This window comes from Poromitra crassiceps (assembly GCF_964638095.1).
Source record: "Poromitra crassiceps genome assembly, chromosome: 13".
Taxonomy (NCBI): domain Eukaryota; kingdom Metazoa; phylum Chordata; class Actinopteri; order Beryciformes; family Melamphaidae; genus Poromitra; species Poromitra crassiceps.
In genome coordinates, this window is record NC_139644.1 from 36583282 (window position 1) to 36596232 (window position 12951).

The following is a 12951-nucleotide window of genomic DNA, read 5'->3' on the forward strand; positions in this document are numbered from 1 at the left end:
CTGTATAGTCTCTTATCTGAGTGCACCCTCTCTCCTCCTTTCTCTGCGTCTCTCTGTCACTGTCAGTTGGACTCTTGTTGAGCAGAGCAACTGTGGCATATCTTGAACGCAGCCCTAATGATGTACTTTGAAAGGCAAAGAGCTGCAGTCTTCACGACGGCCAAGAGGGTTCCTCAATTCATTTGTTCCTATTTGTGAGCATCGATCTTGCCGTCCGAGCAAACGAGACGGCATATAAAAGCAGCCTATATTCTATTTCACAGGTAACGCATTCTGCCAGCGTTCGCTTGCAATCCTGTTTTGCATATCATAATGACATTATTATGAATGAAACTCCAGAGAAAGAGAGAGAGAAGGAGCCGGAGGCCATGTTATTACACTTGCCAGAAGAGTCTTTATTCAGAGCCGTCGTGCTAGTTCTACACACTGTCGAGCCATTAGCAGAACTGGATTTACACGCTTCAATTTGGGTTAAGTAGGCTATCCCCCCGTGGAGAACCCAAACTGGCAACCCTGGGGTCCTCATCTTCTTTACTAGGCCATTTTACTGCCTGAGCAGTGAAGAACGTTCAGGACAGCCAGCGGTTCAGTTCGGTGTTGCTCAGGCTCACAACAAACTGCTTATGGTCGTGGCGTTCATTCAAAAATGAATTGTGAATTGATATGAAGAATTACATACAATATTAAACATGCAAGAATAAGTGTTATTTGAAAGTACTGAGCAATAAGCCCTGATAACAGCATGTAATCAAGCCCTGTAGGACACGCACGCACGCACGCACGCAGGCACACACACACACACACACACACACACACACACATTACGATTACAGTAACTGATGATAAGGGGTGTAACATTTTTTAAAGATGATTATATTATCGACTGGACTTGTAATTGTTTATATTGCTATGAGTTGTCACATTGTAAATCAATATTGTTGTTACATCATCAGTTAGAAATGTGTTCGCTACATTTATGAAGTAGGCCTGATAATCATTGATGTTGTTACTTTATGCATTCATGTTCTTATTGCATTTGGCTATTTAGTCCGCATCTAGTCCGCTATTTTATTACATTCTCATTTTTATTACATTATTTTATTACATTATTATCTGTCAGTCGTTGCATTATCAGTTACATTCAAATATACATTATTACAAATTCTTTAGTAATGAACTTGATTCAGTAGAAAGTAGAGAAACATGGCAAAGATGCAATACAATGACACAAAAAGTGTGATGCTATCAAATAATCATGCAGCAATATTGTGGCACTATACTTATCTGTCCCTGAGCTTTATATTGTTGATTATGTGATTTATGATATTGATTATGAGAGCATACAGACACTGATACAATACAAGGACATGAATCAGCAGAATTGGGAGTGCTTAGCATTGCTTCTATATACACTATATACAGATCACAGACAATAGGCATAACATTTATTGCCAAAAGACAATAATCTGAGTCATCAAAATGTCATCTCAAGGTGTCAGCAGTTCAGAGTGGGAGTGCTGAGTTAACATCATTCGAGCCTTTGGGATGAATATGATTGAGATGGTTATGAGTGGAAAACAGAGCACATTATTGTGTAAAGGCAGTATAGCAAACTTCTTCATTTTCTTCTTCTTTTTACATGTCATCTCACAGAAGAGACACGTCAACATGGACCACATAGAGAGTACAGAAAAACTGAATAGAAGTTATGATTTGGTTTTCCAAGATCTACAAATATACAGTATGTACGCCTATGGTAGGCTACTAGCCTACTCCTTTAGCATTTTATTCCCATGTTCTTTTGACCCCGCTTCTTTGTGTCATCGCCGATGCAGACGCGGCGCCGATCTGTCATTGGTCGACGTGGGCTTCAGCTTAACCGTGGCAAAAGGGTTGGTACCCCTACACAACAGAAAGAGCAGAGAGAGAGAGAAACAGAGTGTGAAAGAGAGTGAGTGGGGGGAGACGAGGTCATTTACACCTGGCAATAACATGCGTTTTCTGTGATCAGATTGCAATCGGATAGTGTTTGACCACATTGGCCTGATTTCATTTACACCTGGCATCAGCGTGCCTTTTGGGTGATCAGATTGCAATCTGATCATGCAAAACGGGTGTCCTCTCAATCCGCATACAGTTGCTGTATGCAGATTGAGAGGAGGAAGGGAATAGCTCGCACAGCTCCAGGTCTTAAGCAGCTCAATCGGTGCAGGTTGCAGGGAGATCACAGTAACAGAGGTAGGCAACAGCACTCGAATTAGAGTAAATCTTGAGTTTTTTTATTAAGGGCTAAACAGACGCGTTTCAGCCTTAGGCCATCATCAGTGTACATCAGAACAGATGACAATGAGTAGTATATATAGGTGTGGTCAAACAAATCACCTTGAAAAAAACATCAGCAGATGGAGTGCATCTGTGGAAGCTGCAATGCAGCCAATCACAGAGAAGGAGGTGAGGCCACAGCTCAAACAGGCAATCAACATCATTTCCAAGAACTATCATAGTAGTGACAGCCCTTGTTAAATACATAGAATTACGAATTATAAACAATACAAAATACAAAATAGAAAGTTAAAAAGAGGTTTTTTCACCAATCAATGGGACAAATTTCTCAGGGAGTTGAGACATAACATTACAAGAAACATACAAGATTGAGAGGACACATTGAATTTACACTTGTGTGTGGTCACAATGCGTCCCTGACCGCCTCCGGAGGTGGTTTGGCCGATCAGATCGTAATCCGTCTTCAATGTGTCTTGGGGGCGTTTACACCTCTACTTTCAAGTGGTCACGCACTATCCGATTGCAATCTGATCACAGAAAACGCATGTTAGTGCCAAATGGCCTCAATGCGTCCGTGACCACCTCCGGAGGTGGTTTGGCCAATCAGATCGTAATCCGTCTTCAATACTTTCAAGTGGTCAAGCACTATCCGATTGCAATCTGATCACAGAAAACGCATGTTAGTGCCAGCTGTAAATAGCCTCAGAGACACACACAGGAAAAACCCAGTATCGGAAAATGCTCTGAACGATGTCCATGAGCCTGACGCTAGAGGTTATGAGGAAAAAGAACGGTGGAATTTCAGAGGCGTATACCTGCCTCGTTTCCAACTGTTCGAGCATCGTCGAGAAAACTGTTCACCTGAAGTGTGGCCAGCTACCGTTGCCACACGACCATAACCGAAATGGTTTTCAGCACTACTGCACTTCAAACTCTGATGGAAAGTAATTCCATGCCATTTAGATCGCTGCCCCCATCTGTTGCTCTCTGATTTAATGGTATCATTACTTCAAAAAGATCATGGTTTCTCTGTGAAAGAGAACATGATTTCAAAACATGTCTGTGGTTTCAAAGCTTGTTATAGCACAGACTGTGTGTGGTATTCTTACTTTGGGAAGAGCTCTGGTGGATATCCATGTGCTTCTGATCTCTATAGAAGGGCATGAGAAATGGAGAGAAGGTTAGTGAGGGTCAGTTATAACCACATACATTAGATGCATGCACTGATAGGCTCAAGCCCTACAGCTTCCAATCTGTCCTCCTACAATCTGTTTGTTCATGGTACATGAAGTATTTAGGCTCCAAAATGCAGTATAGCCAATTTGGTAAAACATAAATGTCACTTAATTAATCCTTCAATTACTCTTAAGTTCCAGTAAGAGTGGCACTTAAAAGGGCATTTAGCAATATGTGATCTTTATCGACCTCTATTGGTCACCAGTGAGAATTGCAACAACTTCAATAGAACTGATCTCCTCCTCCACATCATAGGCTGGCCTGTGCTTGACACAAGGAACGTCACATTTTCACAATTAGAGATGCTTCTTCTTCTTCTGAAACTATAATGGGTCACGAGGAGGATATTTATGGCCATTTTGAGCTATGGATGGAGGACTAAAAATCTGACTGATTTCCCCTTTAAATCACACATGTATTTTCAAAAGTACCATCATTTGTTTTTACATTATGATTGTTTTCTCTCTCAAAATGGTGGACAATTAATGTTCGTTTTACCATCCGTACCACTTAAATCATGCCAGGATAACCATCTAAAACATCTTTTTCTAAACATTAACACTATAGGAGAGGCCTTTTCTTGAGCGCCTGGCTGCCAGAACCTCAAGAGAAGCAATTCACACCACAAACACTAAGGAGAAAAAGGCATTGGTGGCATCATCACACAGCAAACCCATACAGGTGACTTATACTGAACCTATTTCTCAAATAGGTCTTCAGTGTAATAATCTCCAAGTTCAAGATCTTCATTCAGAAGATCTGAAATCATGCAACGCAAGCAGGCAGGCACACACATGCAAACACACGCACGCACGCAAACACACACACGCACGGCACGGCACGGCACGCATGCACACATACACGCACCTACACACCTACACACACACACACACACACACACACACACACACCCCTACACCATCAGCAGCTGGAGCTTCCTCCCTGCATCCACCAGAAAGCGGGGTGTGGCGTCATTGAGAACAGCACCTTGCCACAGTGCCCCTGCTGGAAACACCAGATATGTCAGGCTTCCACAACCTTGGGGTCGGGATCCGCTAGTATACATGAAATAGCCTAAGTGTGGTCTAAAATGTTTACTTGCAACATGCTAACTACAAGCTATTCGATGATCGAAAACATTTTTTTAAACAAAAACCTGTCTGTTTTGAATGTCTAGAGTTTTGTGACGTCAATCCTGACTTACCAGTATGTCCTTATAAGGGCATTTATATCATATACCCATATGATCACTCCATCATCATCATCATCATCATCATCATCATCATCATTATCATCTTCAATGGAGAAAAAGTCAAAGTTCTCAGTATATTTACGTTTACCCAGTTTTCCCTTCCTTATTCTTTATTTCTCACCTGATGAGAATAAACTTCAATTATCCCAAGTAATTAAGCTGTCTTTGCCCCTGCTTCCGTTAATCTGGCATTGAAGTAATTCCACTGCAACTCCCTCTTGATGATAATTAAGCTATTCCAAAACTGATAACAACAACATAACAAACATCAACTTGGTAAAACACCAGAGAAGGATGAGAGGAATGTCCAACAGTAAGCCAACGGCATTTTAGCTGTTTGGATTTTTAGCTACGTGGACTGTGGAATAAAATGTTGATGATGATGATGAGTTTATAGATTGATTGATTGATTGATTGATTGATTGATTGACTGACTGACTGACTGATTGATTGCCTACCTCCTCTGAGTTAGACTTCACCCTTTTGTCATTGGTGGGTGTGATTGGTCTCATCTCTAAGTGTTTATTGGAAGACACAGATGACGGTAGCGGGGGGGCGGGGGGCGTGGCTCCACCGTAGTTTCTGCCTCTTGGTTGGTCCAGCAGGTCATTGATGCTGCTGCTTCTTCGAAGAGTGGAGCCACTGAAATCACACATATTGACTTTGTTTTCTCTGTTGAAGTATACAGTATCACTTGATGTCACAGCTCCATTGCGGAAATGTTGCCTTCCTTCCGTGTGTGTCTGTGTGTGTGTGTGTGTGTGTGTGGTTTACATGAAATTCCATATGAAACACCAGTGCGATTGCATTACATTTGCATGGATATTTTAAACATGTAAAAATATGGCACATATCCAGAGCGACTTGGAAGAGTTTCAGTTTAACCTCATTGCTGTTCCTCTCAGCAATTTTGGGTCACCCAAATATCTGAAATAGTTCATGCTATTATTCAGGTTTATTGTTGACCCTGTTTTTCTTAGCCTGTTAGCCTCCTAAAGCAATGGGGATGGCGCTGCGAAATGTATTCTAGCGTAGGTGTGGCAAGCCGGCAGTCCAAACCCATTATAGGTCTGTAGTGTTTGGTTGGACAATACTTCTTCATACTTAAAAACATTCATATATGTGTGTAAGAGAAGCCATAAGAGCCTCCAGGAATTAGAAGCCTCAGGAAGATCTGCAATCGAATGCCTTATTCATTAGATCATTATTCAGCCGAAGGAGACAGCTTGCATCCTAGAAATCCTCTATTTTGCCTTCTTTGCTGGCATAGCACTCCTCTTCAGTGCCCTTCTTAATTGTCTGTAATTCCTTCTTTAATCTGACTCTCGAATTTTCACTGTGAGAGACGACAATATAATCTCCTGACAGCCCGAGGTTGGCATGGTGGGAATAAATCTCAAATCCCTCTTCATGAGATGTTTACCTGGAGCCGGTTGGATTCGGAGCGTCATCCATCGCTTCCACATAGGCAGCTGGGAACCATCCCTGTCTGCAGAGGAGAGGAAGGGAGATGAACGGTGGATGGGGTGGGAAGGTGAAAAAGACGGTGAAAGGATACCCGTCTTCACAAGTCTAGACTGAAGACTAAAGCACAAATTATACTTGACGTAACCGCCAGGACCCGAGTGACGTTACAGTTGCAGAAACGTCCCTTCGCGAGGAAACGGGACGGGGGAGCGCGAAAAGGGCCCGTAGCTAGGGATAGGAAGGTGCTAGAGAGTTGGGTTTGGAGGGGTGGGGAGGGGGAGTGGCTAGGGATAGGAAGGTGCTAGAGAGTTGGGTTTGGAGGGGTGGGGAGGGGGAGTGGCTAGGGATAGGAAGGTGCTAGAGAGTTGGGTTTGGAGGGGTGGGGAGGGGGAGTGGCTAGGGATAGGAAGGTGCTAGAGAGTTGGGATTGGAGGGGTGGGGAGGGGGAGTGGCTAGGGATAGGAAGGTGGTAGAGAGTTGGGTTTGGAGGGGTGGGGAGGGGGAGTGGCTAGGGATAGGAAGGTGGTAGAGAGATGGGTTTGGAGGGGTGGGGAGGGGGAGTGGCTAGGGATAGGAAGGTGCTAGAGAGATGGGTTTGGAGGGGTGGGGAGGGGGAGTGGCTAGGGATAGGAAGGTGCTAGAGAGTTGGGATTGGAGGGGTGGGGAGGGGGAGTGGCTAGGGATAGGAAGGTGGTAGAGAGTTGGGATTGGAGGGATGGGGAGGGGGAGTGCCTAGGGATAGGAAGGTGGTAGAGAGTTGGGTTTGGAGGGGTGGGGAGGGGGAGTGGCTAGGGATAGGAAGGTGCTAGAGAGTTGGGTTTGGAGGGGTGGGGAGGGGGAGTGGCTAGGGATAGGAAGGTGGTAGAGAGTTGGGATTGGAGGGGTGGGGAGGGGGAGTGGCTAGGGGGATGTGGGTGGTGGGGCGTGCTGCCATATGCTGAATGGCCACACCACTGCGCCATGGAGCTTAAAGGTTTGCGCTTGTTGATCTTGGGAAATGTAATATCTCAAATGCACACACACACACACACACACACACACACACACACACACACAAAAACACACACACACACACACACACACACACACACACAAACACTCACCGTGAGCTGCTGTCAGCCACCCCATACAGCCAACCGTTCCTGGGCAGGGGGACCAGCAGGGTGATGGTGTCTCCCCGGCTGAAGGGCAGCAGGGTGGGCTGGGAGGCTCCAGGCTGGTGGGCTGCCAAGGCCCTCATGGTGCTCCCACCACCTCCACCTCCCACAGAGCTGGAGCGGGACTGGCGTCTCTGGGGAGACGGAGCTGCAGGGATGACGAATGGAACCCAGACAAAGGCAGAATGCAGATTGGAGTTTGAGTTATAGCTCAGTGTTGATTTTAAAATGTCTACTGCAACATGCCTGTTTTTGATACATCACCATGTGCTGTGTATTTTTACTCGAGATACGAAAGGCAAATCATACTTTGTGCGGAGAGAACAGATAAGGAGGTACAGTAGAAGTGTATGATGTGCAAAAATACAGCGAGAGAGGGAGAGAAGGGCGAGAGAGGTAGAGACAAACAGAGATAAAAGGCTTAAAAGATGATCAAGTGGGTGGTGAAGTGAAGGCAATATGGACAGTGGAGAGAGAGGGAGAGACAGTATGCAAATGATTTAGGATGAATTTGGCAGAAACAATTTCATTCGAAAATGATGATATCCACGATATGAAACATGTTGGACTGCCTACAGTGTTACAATATTATACATACATACATACATATATATATATATACACACATATATATATATACACACACAGTGTAGGCCCTACACTGTATAATATTATTTAATTTATTAGAATGAAACCCTTCATATATTGATTGATATATAATATACTGTATATTGATATAATGAACACCCCACCTCTAGATGGCACTCTCCCAAGAGGCTGCTCCTCTCTGCCCCTCCATCTCTCCTCCTCCCCCATCCCCACCTGTGCAACCAACAACACACAGCACAGTGATCTGCATGGTGTAATGTCCATGACTCTTGCAGGCAATTACTTGTCGGCATCTGAATAAACAATAAACAACAATAGCAGCCACTCAGTCAGTCAGTCAGTCAGTCAGTCAGTCAGTCAGTCAGTCAGTCAGTCAGTCAGTCAGTCAGTCAGTCAGTCAGTCAGTCAAGCAGGTAGATATTCAATCAAAGTTGCACAATGCAATTTCCAGCCGGGTCGCCAGAATAAAATATTGGCAAACCAAGGATACATTGAATGTCAACATTTTTGAACCAAAATTCTCACTCTGTATGTTGCATATCAACATTTGGAGATATCCACGTTATACACATCATAATGTCTTCAATTCCCAGGGTGTCCAAAGTCTACATTTCAACCCCAAGTCACATTTAACGTTTTTGTTATTTAAGCCTAACTCAAACCATATTTTAATTTTAATTTTAATTTATTTATTTGCACACAGTAAAATCAAGAACAAACTAAAGATACAAGTGTATGAAACGATTGTGCAGGTAAGAGACAAGAAATCATAATGGGCTTATGTGAGGTCTTTTACCCAAGAGCCACAGCAAGGCAAGGCAAGTCTATAGCACACGTCATACACAGAGGCATTCAAAGTGCTTTACATCAAATAGATAAACAGAGTGTTACAAGTTAAAATGTAAGATCCACAAGGTCACAGTGCAAAATGTTTTTTTTTACTTTGTGAGTGAATTCATATACATACATTTACTAGATCTTAAACAGCAGCTGTCTCGAGGGGGATAACTACACTATGAGCAAAGATAAATCCCACATCAAACCAAAACAAACAGAGCGTGTGTTAATCCCCTTATAGTTATTAAAGTAGGATATGGGCATACAGACTGAAACCCATGGATTTTGATCTCAGCGGGCTTTGTTCAGTGCATTTGAATAGTAATTGCCGATTTCAGACAAAGAACCATAGATTCAGTTGTCAAATGATTTTAATCCCAATATCTCAAAATGGAGAGTTGTGTACATCCGTACACAAATACATAGAGGTTGTGTATTTTCAGATGTGTAATATCCCATTTAAAATGAATGGTAGCATTTAAACACAGACAGATGGATATTTCCCGGAAAGCTCCAATTAAAGAGAGGCAAATGCTGGACAGACAATAAGCTTCCTCAATGCTTTTAAATGCTATTAGAAACAATGTGCTTCCCATAATTGTTTGCACCATCCAGCTATACAGAGTAAGGCCACAGGAGCTGCTATGGATTCATATATGCGGCTGTGTTTGGACAGGACATAATCAGCTCCATAACCTTATCAAAAATACCTGATACCTTTTTTTTTAAATAATTTCTCCTAATCTTTGTCTGGAAGAATTGAGGGAGTTCACTCTCTGAAAAGTTATAGCTGTATTGAGAAGTGAAGGATTGATAGACATTTTTAATTGGAATTGCTATAGCTGATCTGGAAACAATCTGCTCCTTCTAAGAATCCTTCATGGTCTTATCACACTTCATCGTATACTGGGTGACGGTGTCACCAGTGTGAGAGTGATCAGGCCTATAGGATTATGCATCTGAGGTGTGCTTTTCTCCTATGGGTTCAAACGGACGGAGGCCCTGACCAGCAGAGGGCACCACAGCAGCAAAAAACGTTATTTGATTCATTCACTACAACAGCTATTTCTCACAAGAGCATGAGAAAGAAAAACAATCTTATAACCTTTATTTTTTCTCTATAGGTTGACTCCTCATGAATAAAGTTCTGTTGGGTTTAGTTTGTTTAATTAAATGACATTCGGGTTCCCACCACTGGCATTCTTTGAGAGTTTTAACCGTTTCAGATTACGTCTTCCATTTCACAAGATTTCACCCAATCTTTTTCCAGTCTCCATTATACAGATTGGCTCAGTCCCTTCCCCTAAAGAAAGAGGATAATCTCTCTCACTGGCAGCATATTACTGGGAATTTCAATACATTCAAATGCAATGAGGCCCTGAGATCATTCACTTTCCCTGCAGGAACTCAATGTGGCTCTTTTCTGCATTGCATTGCTTTGTGAGTCATGGTTTAGGATCAACTCACCATGTTGTCCAGACTGCTGGCCTGTCTCACCATGTTGTCCAGACTGCTGGCCTGTCTCACCATGTTGTCCAGACTGCTGGCCTGTCTCACCATGTTGTCCAGACTGCTGGGTTGTCGGGCCTCTGCCCCTCTGGTGGCATTCACCTCCTCTTTCCAGCTATTTGCTCTGTGCTGCAGAGCATCCTCTGTCTGCCACACACACACACATGCACACGCACACACGCGCGCACACACACAAGTATAGACAGACATGCACAGTAAGTAAGTATTAGGTAGAAATTGGTGTTATTCATAGCGCTGGGTGTCACTATTATGGTACAGTATCAATTTCTCCAATCAATCGATACCTGCATTCAATCCTTTTTGTACACAGCTCTAGAAAAAAATACAGTTTGTATGGTTTTGCTCGCAGCCAATGTGACGTGTGATTGGCCGTCTACCGCAGCAGCTACTGTACAACCCTAAAGCCGTATAATAGAAGAGTTCTGACATCTCCATTCACTCCAATGGACCAGTTTTTTTTCCAGGAAGTAGAAAGTGGAACTCTTGAGTAAAAAAAGCAGCACTGTCGAGTTGCAGCAAAATAGACAGTTTGTGTTGTACTTTGAAAGGGGTTTTCATCCCTTGAATCAAATTGTACATTATCAGCTTTATTTTAGCATGCAAAAGTAGCGCGAGACCCATTCCTGGCTGTTCATTGGCTAATGAGTCTCGCATTTTGGTTCTCCGCTGACGCCACTCTCTTACTAGAGGACACTAGTACAACCCATACAGTCTGTGGTAGTGAAATTTACCACAATGTACAGTATGTGACAGAGTTGGCTGTTCAGCGTGCCGAATGAAGTATTTATAATGAAAAAATAAAAAAAAGTATTGACTGCAGTATCTGTTTCACTTCAAGGGTACTGGTATTGGTACTGGTACTGGTATTGGTACTGGTACTGGTATTGGTACTGGTACTGGTATTGAATTTTTTACCCAGCCATAGTTATTCATGATGGGACAAAGAAGAAAGATAATCGCACACTCATGCTGATGCCATTGGTTATCTTCCTTTTCACGGTGGCTGCTGTGAAAAAGGCCCATCGCTAAGAGTTTTTTGTTTCCTCGTTGGATTTATTCATGAAGGAGACAATCAATTACGTGGCTGCTCATTTCCTAGAAGTATCGCCTACCTTACGTATTGGGGTCAATTAGTAGCTGTAAATAATTCTGTGTTTGTTTTAGCTTCCTCTAGTGCCAGCTGGGTGGGGTTTACAGCACAGCGACACGTCAGATTGTGTTAGGTAAGCTGTCTTAGGTGGGGCAGTGGCTTTTTGTAGTGACGAAGCCCACAGCTCAAACAGAGGACCTATAGAGAGGCAAAGTGAACGTCACTTCCTGCTTCAGCACTGTACCAGAGATTTTCATTCGCCATAGTTTCCCATAGACATTTCGTAAAATGCTTATAAAAATAGTTTTACTTGTTCAAAACGGTTCAGATAGATTTAGAAACAGGAGAGACCACATAACATTTCACTTGGACCAAAACGTTAAAAAAAATGCAGATTTAAAGAACATAATGTTTTCAATGTTTTTTTTAAGTTTTGGTCCGAGTGAAATGTTCTATGGTCTCTCCCGATTCTAAATATAGCTGAACCGTTTGGTTTGACCAAGTAAAACAATTTTTATAAGCATTTCACGAAATGTCTATAAGAAAATAAATGCTGGATGAAAATCTCTGGTACAGTGCTGAAGCAGGAAGTGATGTTCCACTTTGGCTCTCTATAGGTTCAAGCTCACTGTATTGGTTCTGTTCTGCTGAAGACACTGAATCCCTACCAACTCTGAGTAGGCAATCGCTCAACTGACTGAACAGGCCGTACTCACAAGTAAACAACAACATCTGTCAATCTTCGAGTCAATTTTCAAGGAAGTTAAAACGACCGATGTTTACGAATGCAACCTCATAGACCTTATTCACAGCGCGGCCATCTTGGATTACGTCATTGCACAGGGTGGCAACGCATCTGAGCCTGCGTTACAACCCATGTAAACAATGGAGCGGTAGTCGCAAAACCTGAGTTCTGTTCCACCAATTTCTTTTGATCAAATTGATAAATGGGCAGATGACAACGTCAACATCCCCAAAAGGATTCAAAAGAAGGGCTACAGTAACTGGATTGAAGGGTACATCCACGATATTCAAGGTAAATTAGGGTGCAACGTTACTGTGTACAAAGACTTGCTATCTGTGCAGTGCTTGCTCCGCCGTCATATTAACTTCACTTATCGTGATTTTTGCATGTTAATCATGAATCAATCTAACACGATTCATTTGTAATCTGACAACTTTAGTAGCGCTAACATTGCTGACATCGTCAGTTAGCTGTAAGTAGATATTGGCCACTTGTAGGTGCTATGACGTTTCCATGCTAACATTGTTTTATTAAATGGATGAATGAGCGTTATTCTATCATTAGTAGCCTACTTTTCAGATAGGTTTAACGTTGAAGGATACGTTCATATCAAATTACATAGCCTGGAAATTGCTTAAACCTATCTGAAAAGTAGGCTACTAATGATAGAATAACGCTCATTCATCCATTTAATAAAACAATGTTAGCATGGAAACGTCATAGCACCTACAAGTGGCCAATATCT

The 12951-nt window shown here is 42.7% G+C and overlaps 1 protein-coding gene across 1 annotated transcript in view; it reads right to left on the reverse strand.

Moving 5' to 3' along the window:
* Nucleotides 1-1820: 1820 nt before the first annotated feature.
* Nucleotides 1821-12951, reverse strand: part of baiap2l2a (BAR/IMD domain containing adaptor protein 2 like 2a) — a gene marked incomplete at both ends in the record, with an annotated part of 19815 nt that continues 8684 nt past the window's right edge. The window contains 7 exons of the mRNA XM_083650072.1: nucleotides 1821-1902; nucleotides 3393-3433; nucleotides 5230-5395; nucleotides 6195-6260; nucleotides 7342-7543; nucleotides 8148-8217; nucleotides 10309-10497. Of these exons, the coding sequence (XP_083506198.1) occupies nucleotides 1821-1902; nucleotides 3393-3433; nucleotides 5230-5395; nucleotides 6195-6260; nucleotides 7342-7543; nucleotides 8148-8217; nucleotides 10309-10497 (816 nt within the window). The remainder of the gene's footprint in view (nucleotides 1903-3392; nucleotides 3434-5229; nucleotides 5396-6194; nucleotides 6261-7341; nucleotides 7544-8147; nucleotides 8218-10308; nucleotides 10498-12951) is intronic.